This window comes from Ascidia mentula, chromosome 6, assembly GCF_947561715.1.
Source record: "Ascidia mentula chromosome 6, kaAscMent1.1, whole genome shotgun sequence".
Lineage (NCBI taxonomy): Eukaryota > Metazoa > Chordata > Ascidiacea > Phlebobranchia > Ascidiidae > Ascidia > Ascidia mentula.
The window spans coordinates 12,985,746-13,007,334 of record NC_138571.1 but is presented as its reverse complement, the minus strand read 5'-3'; the positions used below and the strand labels follow the sequence as shown (position 1 = coordinate 13,007,334).

The 21,589-nt window shown below is 38.7% G+C and overlaps 4 protein-coding genes across 5 annotated transcripts in view; 2 read left to right on the top strand and 2 right to left on the bottom strand.

The window, feature by feature from the left end:
- Window positions 1-19,614, top strand: part of LOC145906131 (uncharacterized) — a 34,476-nt gene extending 14,862 nt beyond the window's left edge. The window contains exon 4 of the mRNA XM_082993541.1: window positions 19,364-19,614. Coding sequence (XP_082849667.1) covers window positions 19,364-19,592 — 229 coding nt within the window. The 3' untranslated portion in view covers window positions 19,593-19,614. The remainder of the gene's footprint in view (window positions 1-19,363) is intronic.
- The window catches only part of LOC145906848 (coagulation factor XIII B chain-like), an 81,219-nt gene that overhangs the window by 47,851 nt on the left and 11,779 nt on the right, over window positions 1-21,589 (top strand). The window lies entirely within an intron of this gene.
- Window positions 461-12,982, bottom strand: LOC145906336 (uncharacterized). Its single transcript, XM_082993755.1, has 6 exons — window positions 12,938-12,982; window positions 2,872-3,024; window positions 2,418-2,542; window positions 1,715-1,853; window positions 822-959; window positions 461-523 (listed from the first exon to the last, which is right to left on the bottom strand). Exons 2-6 carry the CDS (start codon window positions 2,938-2,940, stop codon window positions 461-463), a joined length of 534 nt encoding a protein of 177 aa, XP_082849881.1. The 5' UTR covers window positions 2,941-3,024; window positions 12,938-12,982.
- LOC145906498 (C4b-binding protein alpha chain-like) lies at window positions 3,994-9,064 on the bottom strand. Its single transcript, XM_082993927.1, has 13 exons — window positions 8,896-9,064; window positions 8,449-8,573; window positions 8,212-8,251; window positions 7,897-8,091; window positions 7,501-7,695; window positions 7,105-7,299; window positions 6,731-6,934; window positions 6,403-6,597; window positions 6,032-6,226; window positions 5,503-5,688; window positions 5,059-5,364; window positions 4,564-4,830; window positions 3,994-4,469 (listed from the first exon to the last, which is right to left on the bottom strand). The coding sequence occupies exons 1-13, from the start codon at window positions 8,990-8,992 to the stop codon at window positions 4,177-4,179; spliced, it is 2,493 nt and encodes an 830-aa protein (XP_082850053.1). The 5' UTR covers window positions 8,993-9,064; the 3' UTR covers window positions 3,994-4,176.

Sequence of the window (21,589 nt, the reverse complement as noted above, 5' to 3'; positions counted from 1 at the left end):
TAAATACCTTGCCTCACAAATCATCACATATACCATTTGCTTGTTGTGTCATTGTTCTGAAAAGCGGAAGAGACCTTCGGGTCACGGATTAGCGTTAAAGTGCATATGACATGAAAAATTAAAATCAAAAATAACTTAAGTAGAAATGATCAGAACTTCTACAATTTTTAGTGAAAAAGGTAGCTTGATACGGTCACAGGTTTCTAAGATACAGCCGATCACACTAGCGTTTAAACCGTTGCGAACGTAATCGTGCGAAAGCGAGATTATTGTTGCGTGACGTCATGCAAGGCGATTCATTCGTGCGGGAGCTGTCAGCGAGGTTTATGCGCACTAATGAAAAACATTGTTAAACTGCTAGTTTGGTAATTTTGCATTAAACAGGAGCACAACAAGTGAATAATGGGTTAGGGTTAGGCTACTGCCAGACGTCAAAGACCGCCGAGAAAAAGCCACAAAACTAAGATGTATGGAACACAGATATCTTATCGTAGAAATACTTTTTGTCTGGCAGAAGCGTTGCCTACGGGTTTGCGTAACATCTTAAATGATTCGATAAATTTATCCGAATAAATTCGTGGTGCTCAATAATCGGATTCGGTCACAACTTAGTTAAACGATGAGGTACTTTGCTGGTTATTGTTCAAGTTCATTATCACAACAAAATTCGCCGCAATCAACTATTAAATCACTTTTCGCAATGCAGTTTGTAGCTAGAAATGTTAAAAACATCAGATTACGTCATCACAAAGGTGAGGTTAAAGTTATGACATCACAATCCAAAATTATGTCATGTAATGTCTCTGAGCTAAGAAACGCACCATCCCCATGTTATTGAAGTAAAGAGTAATGACGTTGTTGCTATACCTTTCAATTTTCCGATATTCAGAGACAAATAAGCCTTGGGTTTGTAACGTAACAGTGACATAATCTTGTATGGTGTCCCAGCTTGCACCGACCTATGAGGTAACGTATTTTATAGGTTCTCCTATGTTTAAAATTATTCCATATCTACAATATGAGACTGCTACTTTTAGTGTAGTTTTCACTTTTTTGTTGAATTGCAGCAGTACTTTAGAGGAATGACTTGTAGGGTCGCAGATGATTGTCGGAAGGTTTAGACGGAATTGCATTACCGCGAAACAAACATCTGTCAAGAAAGTTTCAGTCTGACACCATGCTGACAGCAGTCCTGTCAGAACAAAACCGAGATCTGTGCTGGTCGATGAGACCAAAAGCCAAAATCTGTGAGATCACATTGTGATACCGCAAGCGAGATAACCAGCGATGGCATCAGAAAGACAGGGTGTAAATATAAAAGATTAGAAAGCAGTTTCAAAAGACCAATTTAAAACAAAATATTAAAAGGTTATGAATTATAAAACGCCAAATTCCCTACAGACTTGTTTTCAAGTTAGTTTTTAAACGATAATCTGCTGGTTGTTCTTCTATGGATCTGACAATAACATAAAGAAGAGAAAGGCAATCTCATTTCCATTTCTGGGGGAAGCTGTTGCTGTTATCCCTTCATAATTTGTACGACAGCAATGTTTAACGCAGAACGGTATTTATTTTTTTTGGGGGGGTCGATAGGTGGTCGCAACAATACATTGTTGATCTGTTATAGTTTGTGTTTCACTGGTAGTTGTTTATAACAGAGAACAGCGCCAGTGTGCGAAGCTGCAATATTCTGGAAAATACGTTCACCGCTCACTGGATCTTCATAATCCTTGTACAAAACCTCACTGTAAAAGTTAAACCCGCACTTTTCGTGAAGGTACAGCATATTCTCGCCAGTGGTTGCAACCAGCACCAACATCGTGCAATTGTCTTCAATGGCCATTTCCCCGATTCTGTAAAAACATGTTGTTGTTGCCCCAAGTAAAACCTAATGACCCAACGAGACGATGGCAAAATTGTTTTTAAAAACGTGTTAACATTTGGATGACAAGAAATGATGGAATGAAAAGAAAATAATCCCATTTGTGGTAGTTTAGTTGACTAAAAAAATCTAAGTGCTGCAGAACAATGCCCCATCCAGAGCGGTCATAGGCAAAAGAACGCAATCAAGGCCGGTGCTAGGAAACGCGTGACCCGACTAAAAAATAATATACGGCCTGTGTTTCATCTACATAGATAAAATGGATGCGCGAGTGCCCTAAAAATGCGCTGGTTCAGATTGGGACAAATCGATCAAATGTGCGTATGGGACAGACCCTGCAGACAATTATTTTTTTTCTGTAAAAATTTGGACCGACAAATTTTTTAGTAAGCCAACATGGTAAACCGGTTTTAGGGTTCTAACAAGACTGACATCTACAGATAGGTTTTTGGTAATTGTTTTCTGAAATACAACTTAGACATCAAGCTTTTAGTTTACAGTGAAACATGAGACGAACGGTAAGTTATGAGAATACCTTTCTGTTAATACGGTGCCAAATCCCATGCTCTGGTACTGGGGAAGAACCATGCAAGTTTCCAAGAGGAGGAATCGTTGATTCTGAACTATTTGTGGCACTTCCTTTTCCGTAAAGGCATCAAACTGTGCATTTTTGACATAAAGAAGTTGATTCAGTTCAGTATTTGTTAATTAAATTGGTTTAGAGTGGTTGTACAAATTGGAACAAGAATTTCTTTTGTCTCCAAATACGAATCATGTTGTGAGATCACGTAGAAATTGGACTGACGGAGTTGGCTATAGTTCAATTTAATTTATTGCATTTTGGCAAAACACGAAATTGAATTGTGGCTATAATCATCGCCTAGTTTTTATTCTTCAAGAACACAAGCCCCAAAGAATTTCTTGCGTTAGTTTTGATAGTAAACATCCTTACCACGATGTAATGTTTGATGTGGAGAGTTTAACTTTACCGTGGCCAATTTATTCAGTGCTGGAGTACTTTCATCCAATCCAAGGTCGTCGGGAGCTACGATTTTCATCCCGTCAGAAACAAAAAAACACGCACACAGCTCATCCGATTCTGTCTCGAATATACCCCATGATAAACCCTGTGGAACAACTTTCTGCAAACGAAGGTAGAAGACATTTAAGAATTCTCCAATTTCGAAATTTCGGAAAGGCTATGTCAGTGCATGTCATTAAGCAATCGCCGATGCACGAATTTCAATACTGCAGCTAATGCAGTAAAGTGTTGGTGTTTGTTTGTACTATCAACAACGTTGGTCATTTATCCCTTTGGCGTCATTGGTGCGATGACGGATTCTGTGTACAGCACTTTTTAACATACTTTTTCATACGAATATTCGTCGGTCTGTTTTTGGGTGCGTTTACAGACATGGAGGTGATGCATTCTGACTTGCAAACACTATGGTAATTATTCTCAAACGAGTAAATTAATCTTTATATATGCAGTAATATTTCATGCAATGGCATGATTGGCAGGATCGCCCCACTGCGCAGGTCCTTACTTGGCGATCACAGCTATCATATAGGACCATTAGGTTTTTCCTGACAGAGCGAGACAATACTGAGTCTGATGATGGTAGAGATCCTGTACGTGTATAAAAGTTGCCTGACAAGTTGTGCGCACAAGTGTACATTTCCTGCAATATATTCCGTGAAGCCACTAAGCTCCCGTAGTTCAGTTGGTAGAGCTTTAGGCCTGGTTAGCACAGGGTCGTGAGTTCAAACCTTACTGGGAGATTGATTTTTGGAATATCGCTTCGACATTTTAGGAAAAAAATGGTTAATCCAGCTAGGCTGCAATGCCTGTAAACCTAATGATCTCGATACGATAGCTGTGATCGCCAAGTAAGGACCTGCGCAATGCTGCCAATCGTGCCATTGCATGACACATTACTGTGTTGTCTTGCATGGAGCAGCCGCATGAATTATGTAAAATGTGCCGCAAGCTCACCAGCGTGGTTACCAACGTTATTTTTACTTTTGTGTGGTATTTTCTGTACGAATACTTATATCACTACTACTGCGCTATAAATGCGCGTGTGTTTTGGCATTTGACTTTTATTCTATGATTTCGTTCGAAACAACAAATACAAAGAAACTAAGTGGCAATAAAGGTTTAATTTGGAATTGTGGCCCAGCAGGTGTATTTGGAGGTTAAAATGTATTTTGTGTGATACTGGCATATATACACAAACGAAAAAACTTCTTTGTACAGTTACACGACCCAAAGTAACATTAAACTCGGGCAATCATTCACAGCAAAAGCGAACGCGGTAGTCGCGACAATCTTTAAATTCTAGGGGTTGCTCACTGTTTAAGCACCAAAACCCAACATTCGTATCTATGTGGACCGGACGTGCGTGCTGCGAATAACCCCAGCCACCGTCATTAACATTCCGAGCATCAATAGCTGTTACATTTCCGCTACACATTTGGGTCGGATGCCTTCTCCTTGCGTCAACAATCATCTCGTAATCTCCCTCTCCGTCCGGTGAGTCGAGGTTGAAGAAGTGTGTCCACTTTCCTGACGGGCAGGTGACCTCTGCAAAGGTTAACGAAAGAAAAAAGCATATGTATTGCGAAACATTTCTTCAAACATTGCCGTTACCGTAACGTCAACACTATTGAAAATTTACCTTTACAACAGTACCGCACTTTCATGTCAGGACAAGATCCGTTGTTGTCAGCATTTACGCAAGACACTTGGGCTCCAGTTTGTCGCAATTTTCGACCACTCGCTCGCACATCTTCGTTAGAATGTACAAGTCGAGCATCGATTGAGGTTGGGTAGTTTTGGCAAATAGTTTGTCCGCTAATTAAAACTATTCCTTCGTAATCGCCCGTGCCGCTCGGACGATCTTGGTTTAAAAACCGCGTCCACTGTTGACTGCATGAAGGAGCATCTGGAATATATTATAGCATGGGTTGATAAGAGATGCTTAAAACCAGTGTTTACCGAACATATTAAACGCCAACAAATATTGACATTGAATATTTTAATGTGTTTATTCTAAACCAGCACTCTGCTAGAAAACAAAACATTTTCAAACTGTGAAGGTTTTCATGGACTATTTGCTGGCTTATATTAACGCGATTCATTCTTCCACTTCACTGTTTTACATCAAAACTACCTGCAGGAACCGGTAGGCAGAACCGCACAGCATAAATACGGTAGCACAGCCGACCGTCGATTTGCTCAGAATTCAAGCAAGTGAGGCCTCTTTGCGGGTCAAGGTGGACGATCTGCTTTTTCAAGCGATAATGATGTAGTCGCCTATTTTCCTCGTAAACTACATCAACGGCGCTTGGCAATTTCTGAGGACACATGTCTGGATAACTCCTGCAGTACTCGTTAATATTGGCGAAGGTTCCCTCGCGTGCGTTCAGTAAAGGATAAAAATACGTCGTCCAACTTCCATTGATGCACTGTGGAGTCTCTGAATAAGACGTCAACATATTTTATAAAGTCGTTTAACAAAATATGACGTTTACTGAATTAAATCCATCACGCTGGAACCAATATGATTTTTTGAGGTTCAAGCACATTACGAGCACGTATGTATTTTTTTCGTTACCTAATTCGGTACACTTTGGGGTTGGGTAATTCCATGCACCGTTTTGGAGGCAGGTAAGGAAATAGTAGCCCTCTATTCCGTATCCAGAGTCGCAAGAATAGCTCACTGAGTCGTTTACATTGTACATCGCTTTCACTGGCTGGAAATTTCCGTTTACCGTGTCATTAGGAGGATTGCACTGAATACCTAAAGCCGGGAAATCCTACATTACCAAGAATTCTTTTATCTGGAATTTATTTCAATTTAAAACTTTTCTGTTTTTTTGTCTTCTGTTTATATTCAGGTAGAGTAAATTTGTTATTGCAGAAACTGATGGTGTGTGATGTAAGAAATAGGAGTGTTATAACGTATTTGCATCACATCTAGCAGGATGACCGGTACGGTGAAAATACTGAGCCACGTTCGAAAAAGGGGAATAAAAGTGCATGTATTTCACTAAAAAACTAATCTCAATTAACAAAAGCTAAGGTAACCTCATCAGTATTCGGTGATGTCCAAATAAGTACAAAGTTTATTTAACCATCTTTACCGGATGGGACACAGTGGCCAACTTGTCTCCACAAACTGCCTTTAACGCAAACCATCTTTCCATCACCCATTAGCTGATATCCAGTGTCACATTGGTAGTCTATTTCATCTCCTGGAGTGTAATTGGTTTGCAAAACCCCGTTAAAATTCGCGTTGTCTGGTTCAATCGGTTCACCGCATATCTCATTCCGAATCTCTGCAATACAAGACGTCTGCGTGAACAAGTAAAACCTTGTGTCGGCGTTCTTGGTGTCAATGGAGTTATGAGAAAATTATTTTTTAAACCTGCTGCCTTCCTATGTTCCAATGTTCGTATGGTTGCGAGTTGGTGTTCACAAACAAACATTTACCGCGGTACAACAAGAAACTTACTTTGTAAACGACAATATCCCGCCTGCCACCAACTTCCGTTTCTTGCACAAACCATCTTACCATCTCCCACTAATTGGTAACCAACCACACACTGGTAGTCGATCTCATCACCCAAAGAGTAAGTGTCATTTGAGTCTTGAAATAAGCGTGTGTTGTTTTTTTCCGAAGGGGCTTTGCAACGTTTAGTATGGTTTTCTGCGAATTAATATTTTTGCGTTGTTTTTGTGTGTAATTACCTTTTTCAATGAATTGTTACCAACAGGGATATTGTAATCGAACGTGTTAAATATAACAGAACAATACTTCAACTACATTTTGGACAACAAACCGTTTAAGCGACAGTGACCAAATTGTCTCCACTGGTTGCCTTTAGTGCAAACCATACTTCCATCACCAGTAGGATGATATCCAGTATCACACTGGTACTTTATTTCATCTCCCAGGGAATAGTTGGTTTGCAAAACCTCGCTTAAACCGCTTAACTCGGCATTGTCTGGTGCAACTGGTGCATCGCATTGCGCCGTATGATTTACTATGGAAAATACAACTTACTCATGACAAAATGCTAGCAAAGATGTTGGCGTTATGTTACTTAGAGTTGCTTTAATCCAAGTTTTTGAAACAGTGTTATCGTAATCCCAATTGTTTTTGCCTTGTTACGGTGTAAACAGCACATGTCTCATAAACAATTTTACAACTTACTTAGTAAACGACAATATCCCGTCTGACGCCATTTTCCGTTCCTTGCACAAACCATCTTACCATCTCCGATTAATTGGTAACCAACCATACAATGGTAGTCAATCTCATCACCAAGATTATAAGAATCATTTGGGAGTTTAGAAAAATACGTGTTGTTTCTTTCTAAAGGAGTTTTACATCTTTCCAACTCGTTTTCTGCAAAATAATAAGTTGAAGTTATTTTGTAATCGAGTTTATAGGCAATTGCCAAACAAAGCAGAAAAAAAAGTGTTTTGTAGTCTTGTCAAAAACATTTTTGTATAACGAGGTTGGCACAAATATGGCATAGTTATAATATGGTTTGATAACTTTTTGAATGGTTGGAACACCAAAATGTATACACTGACAGTAACCAACCGTTTGGACGACATCGACCAACTTGTCTCCACTGGTTGCCTTTGGTGCAAACCAATATTCCGTCACCAGTAATCTGATATCCTGTGTCACACTGGTAGTCTATTATATCTCCCAGGGTGTAGTAAGACCGCAAAACATCAAAGAAAGTTGCGTTGAGTGGTGTAACTGGTGTTGAGCATTTTTCCGAAATGTTAGCTGTAAAGGAAATAAATTTCAGTTATTGCAACACTCGGTCGTGAAAATCAGGCAATTCCACACACAATCACGAAGTCAGTCATTTATAATACAACAATACGCAAGTCAGGCAATAGCAACGCACATTTACGAATGTCAGGCAATTGCAACACACGAACACAAAAATTAGGCCTTCTAGCATTAATTCGCTATGTGCCTCACCTTTGTTAATGCAAAACCCTTTCTTGACCCACTGACCACCAGCCACGCACGTCAATTTCTCATCACCAAAAAGATGGTATCCGTAAACACATTGAAAACTGGTTTCTTCTCCCATTGTAAAGTTTCTATTCGTTTCTTCAATTAGCTTTGAGTTTTTCGGAGCCTCCGGAGCAAGGCAATGTATGGATAGTCGAACTGCAAAGTGATCAATTTATTGCCGTAAAATAAAAATCACTTAAATGAAATGTAATTATCCCTTCGTAGATTAAGATCAGCTTACAACCGAGACACCCGTGTATGGTAAACATAATTCACCTTTCGAATTTCTTGGGTCACAGTCTTGGTGAGAATGTTTCTGTTTGAAAACATTTTTTGAACACAGATGTTTTATGGAGGTTAAGGTTCAAAAATAAGTTAACATAATTTGCCTGTAGCCTATGGCTTAGGAAAAGAGACACTATTGCTAAAAACGTATTTGTGCTGAAACATTTTTCTAACCCATCAAAGTCTTGCTGGTTTAGGCATGTAAAAGTAACAAACTTTAATGCTTACCACAGGGCCGTAGACTCGGTAAGCACCGAAGAAGAGTCCAACCACACAAACTGATAGCAAGGTTGCTTGCCAAATAGTAAAATATAAGCAGACCCTTTTCATTGGCATTGGTCTCACACTTTTTCCTGAAATAAAATGTAAACCAAATTCAGTGTTTCCACCAAATTTTGCGTCTAAGGGATATCGGGCTTTGCGGAATTACAGGATTTGCAAGTTTTTTTTTAAATACAAATGTAGTTGCAAGCGTTATAAACATTTGCTGACAACATCCTAACTTGATAAACAACCTTAATTACACATTGTGATGCCAGAAATCCTAAAAAGAAATGTCGCCAGCTACTAAAAACAACACTTACATATATTTTTTGACATTATTGGCAAAGATAGGTCGGAAACAACTCAGTTAGTGTTTAAACAATGTTATTGTAAACATTTTTAACAATTAACCTTGTTGCAAATTTACGTTGAAATCTTGTCGGTTCATCTGAGCGTCCGCTACCGTGCTACAACCGGTAATTTTACTGTTTGTGTCTTGACGGTCCATCAAAACTGGTGACTTTGGGTCGTGAATAATCCGTATGAAATGCACTTTAGACAGGGGGCGAAACTATGGTTAATTAACGCTGAAAGACCAAACCATACAAACACAGTTACAATCCGCGTTGTACGAAAACTAAAGCACGTTAAATGAACAAAGAGTCATAACAGTCAATGAGAGCTGCAGTCAGGTGTACACACTGTGCGCTCCACGTGCTTCGTCTCTGTTGATTGGTATCTAGTTTCGTAGCAAACGGATCGACCATTGGCCGAAAGCTACCACAAAGTGGAAATCTGCGTGCCTGCTGGTCTACCAGCTTGCCTGTTCTAAAGCGCGTTGTTTTCCACACTTTTCGTAAAAGGTTGAACATCTTGCCCTGGAGAAAGTTGTACTGGCAGCATGATTAAGAAGTCAACATTTAAATGCGGTTTCGATAAAGGAATATTTTGGGAAAGCGAAAGTCCCTGTACGTGTTTCCCAAAACATTCTCGTACCCTATACAATGAAATGGAAACTGCTGTTACATTCAGCGCTTTGTTCAGTTTCTTCTTGCGGTTAGGATTAAGGGTGAGGCAATATATTCACTGCCATTCCTTCGACACGATAATGCGTCTAAATACCCCATCAGGGTTTTTTGCGGGATCTGTTAATATTCGTGTTGCACGCAAAGGTGTGTTAGACTGATGTATTACTGATCTACAGAACACATGTAATTTCGAGGATTTTCGATTGCATTGTAAAGATACACTGTTGAATCAATTGAAAAAAATACAGGCACCACTTGCTCTAATAAACCGATGTACATTTATTTGGTTTATAAAACATTCGTCGAACTGTGCCAAGTGATATACTCTGTTACAAGGACGCACTATTTACACCATGGGTTTCAGAAACGCTGCTTGACTCCGGCACGATACGGGGCTTATAGCTCGTGTCACTTAAGTTTCACTCATGCTTGAAGACCAAAGAATAACAAATTTATAGTAACTACCTCACTGGTAGATTACAATTTTATAATGTCATTGGGTGGCATAAAAGACGATAGCGCTACAAAAGAAATGTAAATAAAAACATTGATTATCGGGTCCCACGCAAAATCCATAAAGGTTATTAACTGGCCCTCAGCGCTGTATTAGTTTTACACCACAGATCAGCGCCATACATTTCAATTCACCTGAAACCGCACGATTCTGAACCTTAAAATATAGCTGTGAGCTCAGAAATCGGTTGAATGCCCAAACATGGGTGGCCAGAAATAGAATGTAATGACAGAAATAGGTCGAACTATATATATCGCAGGAATCAAAATAAGAATAACATCTATTTTCAACACGCATATGATTTATGTACGCCATAAAACCAGATAGAACCACCTTTTAATGCTAATGAAGGCATTAAGAATAATTTCATTTTGCTTTCCAAGTTTACAACAACTTTTTAGTGATCTAATCGATGGTTGTTTTGTTCAACTTGACGCAAAATGTGGTTATGACAAACAATATACGGAACCAATACATCATACCAGCAGTTCAACAATCAACAGCTTATGCATAAGTTTCAACATTTAATATAAGATTCAATGCTTTTCTTAAAGCAGACGGGCATGGTTAGTTTAACACATTTTCAGTGATAGTCAATTGGTACAGGCTGTTGGTAAATTTATTTTAAAATATGAAGCAAAAAGTCGATAAATTTTGCTGGAAAAAAATCGTGCACACGTATATGTAAATAAATGTATTAACTTCTTATGTCGAAATTGATTGCTGGAAAATTGCTCAAGCCTTTAATAACCCCAAGACCTAATTTCAACTCAGTCGTGTCGCCATTCCCTTCATTGTTGTAATTACTGTACGGCAACAAGTTATAACAAGAACGATAGATTTTGTTTTGAGGATCAATAGGTGGTCGTAACAATACACGTTGGTTTATTATAGTTTGTGCTTCACTGGTAGTTGTTTATAACCGAGAACAGCGCCAGTGTGCAAGGCTGCAATATTTTGGAAAATACGTTCACCGCTCACTCGATCTTTATAATCCTTGTACAAAACTTTGTTGCAAAAGTTGAAACCGCACTTTTTTGCCGTCGATCTTGATTGGCCAGAGTTTGCAACCAGCACCAACATCGTGCAATTGTCTTCAATAGCAGTTTCTTCGCTTCTGTTAAAACATGTCGTTATTGGCCAATGCAAAACATAATGGGTCAAAGAGGCGATGGGCCTGTGACTGCGTGGAACTGTATGATATTGTATTACTATTTATCTTTAGTGGACATAAACACTTTCAAAATATACCTTGTAATCACACAAAAAAGCAGTAGTTTTTACTACCGGATCAGCCTGGCTTTTTATTAGGAGTATATATTTTGCCCCACGGGCATTAGGAAACTGAAGTGGCCAGTTGGGCGAAATATATATTTCTAATAAAAAGCCAGGCTGATCCGGTAGTAACAACTACTGCTTTTTGTGTGCTGATAAGAAATATACCTTTTTACTAATGCGGTAGAGAATCCCAATCTCTGATACTGAGGAAGAACAATACAAGTTTCCAATAGGCGGAATCGTTGATTCTGAACTATTTGTGGCACTTCCTTTTCCATAAATTCATCAAACTGTGTATTTTTGTCATATTGAAGTTAATTCAGGTCACTTGGTAATTAAATTTGTTTGACGTGGTTGGAAAGATTGAAAGCCAATGCGAATCTTGCCGCGAGATCATGACCAATTGGGACCGGTAGATTTGACTGATTAATTTTTATGTATATTTCATTTTGTTGAAACACGAAATTGTATGGTCGCTTCCATCATAGCAAAGTTTTCGTTCTACTTTTTTTCTGTAATTTTAACGATAAAAGTAATCATCATTCTAATAACACAAAATATGTATTCGGCGTAAAAAATTTTTTGATTGTAAACATTTTTTCTACAATGTCATTTTTGACATGGAGTGTTTAAAACTTTACCGTGGCTAATTTATTCAGTGCTTGAGTACTTTCATCCAATCCAAGGTCGCCGGGAACTATGATTTTCGTTCCGTCAGAAACAAAGATACACGCACACAGCTCATCCGATTCTGTCTCGAATATACCCCATGATGAACCATGTGGAACGACTTTCTGCAAAATAAAGCCGATGACAAGTAATTTTAATTGTTATGCGCGTACTCCAAAAAACAATTGGCGATACAAGAGTTTAAATATTGTGGTTGGAGCTGTGTTGTCGCCGTTTTAAACAAGCCATGTTTCAATGGACTAGTAAATTCATACAGGTTGAAAATTGTTAAAACATGAAGCAAACGATTTGAATTATCAAGTAAATAAAATCGTTAAAGTGGACACGCATATGTGAATAAATTTGATGTTCATTTATCCCTCTTTCGAAATTTTTTGCCAGAAAATTCGCAACCCCACAAAAATTTTATTTATGTGCCGGATACAACAAATTTTTTTTTTCTCTACCAAACATTGCTGTTCGTACCATTTACAACAGTACTCATTTCTCCCTTTAATTAATGTTAGTCAATCTTGCGATGACGGATTCTCTGTTAAGCATCTTTTAACATATGGTTTTGTTTTCGTCGGTCTGTTTTCGGATGCGTTGTGCGTGCGTCGACGCAATACGCATTCTGTGGACCGTGGGAAGAAACTTAAACTCTACAGAACTACTGAATGGCAAACACCATGGCAATAATTGTTAGACGAATCAATTAATCTTTATATTAAACTGCAACTTTGTCAATTCTATGGAGTACACTTGTAAGTAGTCAAATTACCTCTATGGTATGGAATGTGAGGATAATATACACAAAGCACTTGCTTAAATAGAGGCTAATCCTGATGTAATAAAGCGAGTTCTTTATGAGTACATCTGTAAATGGTGCTTCAATAAGAAAACGACTGTTTGGATTTACGAATTTTTATTTCAAGTTTAAAACATGCGCAAGCAATGTATATACCTTCAAGTAGGCTTGAATAAACTTTTCTTTTTCTCGAGGTGACAATCCGACGCATTTCGAAGTTGGCTCTAACTCCAAATACACCAGTAGTATTTTCCGTATATTTGCCTCGTCCTTAGTCGTCAACAGTCGGACGGTTTTAAACATTTTGTTGATCTAAGTTTCATCCTTGGGAAATATAAAGCATTTCGCGAAAATGTCAACAAACAACTGACTGCTGAAGAAGAGCCAAGATTGCCTTTATAAGCTCATTTCTATAATATGTGCTTATTTTAACGATGTCTATTATACTTTTCTGTATTACCTAACATAGTTTTTTGAGTGAGCAACGATTTGCGTGCAAAATAATTATACGTCACCATAGCCAGCATGACCCGGCTAACACTAGCATAAGCGCAGTTTAGTCTTTTTGAACTGTGTCCCACGTCGCTACACATTTCCTTCCTTTCGATCGATTTGCAAGGTCCGCGCATGGTGCCTGCCTTGTGTTTGTTTGTTGATTCAGTGACTGTAGTAGGTTTCACACAACTAAACGTAGCGGAGTCTAAACACAAAGATATAAATTTGTTAGTTTCACCTACCGTTGAGTTTCAAAATACAACACAAGGCTGGAAATATCACATAGGATATGTTAAACAATACGTGATATTTACGGATAAGAAACACAAATGCAGTTTAATTTCATATATATTATGATTTCTAGTAGAGTTTAAATGTTGAAAAATTGTGATCTGAACCAAAAACTGCAAATGCTGGCCTAGAGATCGCTCTGTAACCTAATTCCGTAATGGTAATATGCACATAGCGCCCCAGTGTTTGACAACAGGATCAGCCTGGCTGTTGTTTCGAATATATTTCTCCCTGTGTGCATCTTCAGTTCCCTCGTTACACACAAACAGAGAACAGCGCCAGTGTGCGAAGCTGCAATATTCTGCAAAATTCGTTCACCGCTCACTGGATCTTCATAATCTTTGTACAAAACTTTGTTGTCAAATTTAAAACCGCACTTTTTTTGCTGTTGATCTTGATTTTCCAGAGTTTGCAACGAGCACCACATCGTACAATTGTCTTCAATAGCCATTTCTTCGCTTCTGTTAAAACAGTTTATTATTGCTTGATGTAAAACCTTATATGTCAATGAGTCGATGGAAAGAACGTGGCCGTAAGTTTACTGGTGTCATAATATCTATGACGGCGTCAGCATGACGGATAAAACATTCAAAAGAAAGATCACGAACTACATGCAACCTAATTCCAAATTCGTCCAATTTGGCGAAGATCCGGATTCACCGAATCAGAAATAACCGAAGTTTACTTTATTCATCGTTTCAAATAGACTGGTCGTCTTTTATCCAAACTGTTTGTTTTTACGGTGATAAACGCACGGATATCGTTGTCAGCTTTTAGCTCTAAACCAACTAAGTTTACAAGCATTAAATTGCCCAAAATCATTAAGCAACAAACAGTAGGTTATGATAAATATACCTCAATCTCTGATACTGGGGAAAGACAATTTAAGTTTCCAAGTGACGGTATCGTCGATTCTGAACAATTTGTGGCACTTTTTTTCGCTTCGCACCATTGTGTAGTTCCTATTGAAATCGAAATGACCAACATACCAAATTTTGCATCGTGTAAAACCACTCTACAGGTGCCAAATCAACTTAAATCCCAATGTAATATATGTGCAAAAAAAGCCATAATATTGCAAAGCTGCAGACAGGATGTGTACACGCACTGTTTCGACCTGTAAGGTCTCATCAGTGCAGCTGTTGAGTGGCACTGTGCTAGCTTTCACACTAGCAGGCATGAGACCTTACAGGTCGAAACTGTGCGTTTACACACCCTGTCTGCAGCTTTGCAATATTATGGCTTTTTTTGCACATATATTACATTGGTGTTTTTTGCCTTTTGCACTATCGGTTACCAAGCAGTTCCGTTTGGCCATAGTGCGCTCCACAGTGGTTCGTCGTCTCTGTTGTTCGGTACCTAGTATAGGGTACCCTGCAAATCGAAGTTGACCGAAAGGTACCACAAAGTGGAGATTAGTGTGCCTGCTAGTGTGAAAGCTAGCACAGTGCCACTCAACAGCTGCACTGATGAGACCTTACAGGTCGAAACAGTGCGTGTACACACCCTGTCTGCAGCTTTGCAACTTAAATCCGTTTGTTGATTTTTTGAGCAACTTGAATCGATTGGTTTGAATCATCTAAATTTTAACGATTAAAATTCTCACTTGTCAAAACAGTAATTGGAATGTTTCCCATTTACATACTGGTTTTAGCAGCCCATGCGCCGTATGTAGATCGGGTCTGTTGGGTGTGCTCAGTCGTCCGTAACGTGATTCATGTTGGCCGTTCGAGGTACGGTAGCCCACCACGAGCCGTCTGAAATTCACCCGAGTGGAATGAGCGTTTTTTTTTAAAAAAAAGGAAACGTAGTCCAAACGGAGTGGGCCATTCTTTAGGTTGGGGGGAATGTGGTGAAAACAACATATTGTACTAAAACATTTCTTGTGCTTTCCTTTATTATCTGTCTTGTTTATTTCAAACAAACTTTATTAATATGCGCACAACGCACCGCACCATTCCTTTGCTTACATCGGTTTCCTGCACTTACGTTCAAATTCACCTTTATGTTTATTTCCACTCTGCAGTCTTTTTCTATGTTTGCCACTTTCTGTAACGCGCCATTTACGTGCCGTTCGCTGATTGGTTCACGTTTTATTAACAAGACGCTCATTTAGTGAAACCAATGTTTGGTACTATCGCCTAAGGGTGAGCCGTTATTGCTTGGTCCGTGGCCTTTTCCAAATTAGTAAGGCAGCTTTGAGGAAGGGATCATAACTGAGGTTCAGGGTTGTGTTTGGTGGTTAGGGTCAAATTCTGACTAAACTCAATTCCCGAAACAATTCCGTTACAATAGCAATACAGATGTTTCGTGTAAAACAAAAGAACCATAATTAGGGTTAGTCCATGTCATACGAAGTTGAAATGATCAGAAACTACGTTCATCGTTTCTTCTGGTGTTTTTAAATACACCGTGCCTTTGCAAGCTTTTGGTCGGTATCGCATGTTAGACTGGTAGGTATCGCATATGGATATTTGGCATCAGACGTTCAAATATTGCGTCATGATAAGGAACTTTGCCAAGTCTCCTGAGTATAACCAAACCTAACTTGCTATTTCGGTTTATTTTGAGTGAAATAACACATGTTACGGTAAAGTTAGGCGGGGCCTTTTACACGCGCAGAGCCAACTTGGTCAAATGGGCCAAGGGCTTGAAAGGAGATGGGGTTGACATGGAGTATGATGTTTGAGGTGCATAGGCTATGGATTTTGATTAAATGTATTTCATTACATAAAAATTAAATAGTCCCCTACTGTATTTCACCTATATGATTACATGGAACTGGCAAAGTTTGCAAACACAAGAAAATATAATTTACTCTTGGATTCGCAAGTAATAGCTGTTTACTGCTTGATCATCAGGCGCGTAGGGGTAACGCATGAATGCTGTAATTAGCAGATGCACACAGATATGAACTTGGTCAATGCAAGCTTTTGTGGAACTTGTGTTGTTGGCGCATTAGTTATACTCGAAATAGGTGTAAATGCCACATTTTTTGGTTCTGATATAGCCAGAAAGCTTACACGGAATAAGATAATGCAGAGTATGCGTGTTAGAGTCATGTGTGGAACGTGATATACACCGGAAGTGATCAGTCTCGCACTTGCCAAGCAGTTATTTTTTCGTTAACACGTTTGCTTTGTATTTGAAGGTTGAACTCAGAACAGCAAAATGGTGATAAGTCTCCGACTGTTGACGGCTAAGGACGAGGCGAATATACGGAAAATACTACTGGTGTATTTGGAAGTGGAACCAACTTCGAAATGCGTCGGATTGTCAACTCGGGAAAAAGAAAAGTTTATTCAAGCCTACTTGAAGGTATATACATTACAGGTGCTTATTTTGAAAGCGGCTTAGAACAATAAATCCAACCAGTTGTTATTTTATTGACGTAAAACGTACATAGGAATTAGGAAATAGCGTTACAAAACATAAAAAGTAAATAAAATGAGACAGTGGCAGTGTATTTCAATCTTAGTCCTGGATTCACTGTAAGATCATAGCGTTAATATAGGTTAATCCTGTAATAATATCAAGCTCGTTCAACGATATCATCAAGTGCGCTTTAACGAACAAAAAAGGGCAACAGAAAGCTGACAATATACAGGAAAAGGATCATTAATTTCGAACCATCCGTTGAAAGACACTGCAAACAGAATCTCTTATAATACGGCATTACGCTTGGTTGCGCACGGTGGTTGGTGTCTGCGGGCAACTGCGGAAAATACAGCTCCACAAACTGGACATGGTCGTCCTATGGCCTTGCGTTTATTGCACGTAGTTTCGGACGTTTTGCATCGTGCATAGGAACGCCATCGCGAGGGGTTAGATCGATTTTTTACGCGCGTTTTCTCATACGGACTGAAACGGATCGTATACACTCACATTCGTTCCAAACCTGGCTTTGTCACGAATGATTTATTTAGATGTCGGAATTGTGCAAGCTGCGCATCTTAACACTTGAAATCTAATTTAACAGCAAGAGTGCAAACCTTCAGATCCACTGTTTCACCCATTAGGTCTCATTAGTACAGCTGGGTGACTACAGTCACGATCTTGATCGCCGAACAGCCAGGTGAAGGCTTAATTGCTCTCATATATTGTTTAGCTGCCCTGTACGAAAAACAATATAGTTACTGCCTGTAGCTCATGGGGCGAGAGGACCGATGTTATCGAAAAGGAAAAAAATGACTGCTGTTAAAAAAGGTATAAACAGCACAGTACAACTCTAGTGGGGCTGCTACGTCAACTTTCCAGCAATAAATTTCGAAATGAGGAAAGCTAAACCTTACTTCTTGTATGTCCATTTTAATGAATTTGTTTTATCCGAAATTCACATCAATTAATTGCTTGATAAATTTTGAACAACAATCCGAACCAATCGAATAGTTCAAGTAAATTACAATGACACTGAAATTCCCAATGCCTAGAGAGGTTCAATGATATAAATATTAAAATTGCCGTTACAAGTACTCCTTTTTTACTCCTTTTTTACAGAACGTCGTTCCGCAAGGTTTATCATTGGGTATATTCGAGACAGAATCGGATGAGCTGTGTGCGTGTATTTTTGTTTTTGACGGGGTAGAATTCATAGTTCCCGGCGACCTTGGATTGGATGAAAGTACTCCAGCACTGAATAAATTGGTCACGGTAAAGTTTTAAACATTCTACGTCGAATATAGGCCTAGATGTTGGCAGTCATGACTGACGCAAGAATATCTTATATCTTTTGGGTTGCTTTTTTGGTGTCCGCACCTGGAAAACCAAAAATTAGCCCATTGTTTTCAGGGCAGGGAGTTGGAAACACAACACAAAACATAGAAAAAAATATTTTTAACCTATGATTTTTTTCTGCTGGCGCTCATGCATATGCTTTTCTTTCAGAAAAATGGTAATTTTTTTCGTTTAATCAAACAACAACAAAACAACTCTGCTATGTATAAATAGACTGGCCCATATTGCTATTAACACTGTCATGTTAAAGACGTTTCGACAAAAACTTTTGTCATCATCAGTTTGACTGACGCGATTGGTAGAGCTCCATCAATATAAGGAGCTGACCTGACCGACAACTCTGCTATGATTATAACCACAATACAATTTCAAAATAAAATAAATTCAATTAAATTAGCAAACTCCGTCAGTCCGAATTGTACGTGATCTCACAACAAAATTCGTATATTATACAAGAGGGATTCTTGTTCCAATCTGTCCAACCAAGCAAATTTAATTAACCAATACTGAACTGAATCAAATCTTATTTACGATAAAAATGCACAGTTTGATGAATTTATGGAAAAAGAAGTGCCACAAATTGTTCAGAATCAACGATACCGTTGCTTGGAAACTGGCATTGTTCTTCCTCAGTACCAGAGATTTGGATTCGCTACCGCATTAGTAAAAAGGTATATTTCTAATAATTAACTGTTTGTTGGTTAATTATTTTTTGTAAATTTAATGTTTGTAAGCTTAGTTGATTTAAAGCTAAAAGCTGACAACAATGTCGGTGCGTTTACCACAATAAACAGTTTGAATAAAAGACGATCAGTCTAATTTAAATAATACAGTAAATCTCGGTTATTTCGGATTCGGTATATCCGGATCTTCGCCTAATTGGACGAATTTCGAATTAGATTGCAAGTAATTTGAGAACTTTTTTCAAATGTTTTATCCGGATAATTTGTTGCTGACTCCGTCATAGATATTATGACATCATTAAAGTTACAGGCATATTCTTCCCATCGCCTCTTTGACCCATTATGTTTTACATTAAGCAATAATAACATGTTTAAACAGAAGCGAGGAAATGGCCATTGAAGACAATTGCACGATGTTGGTGCTGGTTGCAAACTCTGACAAATCAAGATTTACAGCAAAAAAGTGCGGTTTTAAATTTTACAACAAAGTTTTGTACAAGGATTATGAAGATCCAGTGAGCGGTGAACGTATTTTCAAGAATATTGCAGCTTCGCACGCTGGCGCTGTTCTCTGTTATAAACAACTACCAGTGAAGCACAAACTATAATAGACCAACGCATATTGTTGCAACCACCTTGACAAAAAAATAATATTTAGTATTTGTCGCTGGCATTTTCTGTTTATTTTACGACAAACAAAACATTTCCTTTTTTCTGTTTTGAAAAAGGATATTGCAACTAATATTTTTTAAAGGTAAAAAAGTGACTGCTGTGAACACAGCAAAAGGTTATGTAATAGCAAAAATGCTTGGGCAACCAAGAATCTCAATGCCGGTGGTATGTTAAATATGTAAATATATATTATGTAGCGATTTTGTGCGTCATTATGCGTGTGTATTCATGTGTGTCCATGTGTCTAATGATGCATGTCGCTGTGTGTCGCGCTAATGATCAAGATCGGTCAGAATGTGGTTGAATAAAGTGGCGAGCTATTGCAAGGAGTATTTTGAGAGCAGTTATCAGCTACATTGGCGAGCACGCCAGGACAACGTGGGATTTTCTAATATGGACGTAACACATTGTGCCTTACAAAAGGAAATGATTTCTGTAAAATTGGAGAATCTAAACAGGCGAAGAATTGCAAGCTCGAGTTTCGGAGTTAGAAGAGATGTTTTCGATGCGAAACAGACTTCCAAAACCTAATCTTAACGTGACTGAGTTCTTTTCTAACGGTCCTGGAATATATTTTAAAAACTTATGTATGGTCAATGATAGGAATACAAACGAGAATTCATCTCTCCGCTTGTTTACGAGGCCCAGCATTCTTAATACAAGACCTAATAGCCACAGAGTTGCTATGAGGATCTTTGTGTCGCTTTCGACAATAATTTTCCGCATACAAATTCGCCACGAGCAAGAAGCTTGTTTCACGCGGCAGTGAGAAAACCTGACGAATTTGGCAAACGATTAAGACATTTACTTGAACAGGGAAATCCACAAGAGCCAGATACATGTGAAGAAGAACTTTTAGTTTAACGATTTATCGCCCGCTGCGATAAGCCTCATTTGCAAAGTAGTTTGCTAGTGAAAAACCCAAAGTCCAAGAAGCTGTGGATTTGCTAAGTGCTTCGGAAGCCTACAACAATAATACGTCTAATCAGCGGCAGACAGCCACGCCATGCAAGAGTTGCAGGAAGTTGGGCACCGTAAGTGGGATTTCAGCCAATGTTCGCTTCAACGTAGGAGTTTCCGGGCGAGTGATTGGAAACAAGGCGACTCGCAGCAACAACGACCTGCAAACCGCCGCTAGCTGGTGTTTTAACTGGCACACCAGTGATGACTGATGCGGCATTGGACAACAACAACGTATGGTACGCACACTTCTCTGTTGATAATTTCGTTATATCACAATCTTTTGTTACCGATAGAGGTTCAATGGTGTTGTTGTTAGATAAACATTATTGTAACATGTCAAATCTGTCGATATGTTCGACCAAATTAAATGCTGCACTGGGACTTGAAAATACTAAGCTGTTTTAATAGAAGCGAAAAAATGGCTATGGAAGACAATTGCACGATGTTGGTGCTGGTTGCAAACTCTGACAAATCAAGACCAGCAGCAAAAAATGCGGTTTTAACTTCCACAACAAAGTTTTGTACTAGGATTATGAAGATCCAGTGAGCGGTGAACGTATTTTCAAGAATATTGCAGCTTCGCACAATGAAACTTACTTAAAATTAACAGAACAAATTTATTTCTTTGTGTTCAGACCCCGCTACGTTTAGTGGTGTGAAACCAACTACATTCACTGAATTAATCAACAAACACAAGGCAGGCACGTTAACTTGTTACATGGCAATTGACGTGGCAAACACGGAGAATAGAAGGCCATGGACCTTGCAAATCGGTCGAAAGGAAGGAAATGATTAGCGACGTGGGACACAGTTTAAAAACACTAAACTGCGCTTAAGCTAGCGTTAGCCTGGCTATGGTGACGCATAATTAAAGCTATTTTGCTCGCAAATCGTTGCACACTCAAAAAACTATGTTAGGTACAGAAAAGAATAATAGATATCGTTAAAAAAGAACAACATATCATAGAAA

Coding starts and splice junctions, on each gene's coding strand:
- LOC145906336 (XM_082993755.1), bottom strand. CDS start 2,940: ATGAAAATCGTAGCTCCCGACGACCTTGGATTGGATGAAAGTACTCCA. Junction 2,543..2,871: donor CACTGAATAAATTGGCCACG/GTAAAGTTAAAC, acceptor AAAAATGCACAG/TTTGATGCCTTTACGGAAAA. Junction 960..1,714: donor ACAAGGATTATGAAGATCCA/GTGAGCGGTGAA, acceptor GTTACCTCATAG/GTCGGTGCAAGCTGGGACAC.
- LOC145906498 (XM_082993927.1), bottom strand. CDS start 8,992: ATGGACCGTCAAGACACAAACAGTAAAATTACCGGTTGTAGCACGGTA. Junction 7,696..7,896: donor AGGGTTTTGCATTAACAAAG/GTGAGGCACATA, acceptor TTTCCTTTACAG/CTAACATTTCGGAAAAATGC. Junction 6,598..6,730: donor TGGTCACTGTCGCTTAAACG/GTTTGTTGTCCA, acceptor ATTAATTCGCAG/AAAACCATACTAAACGTTGC.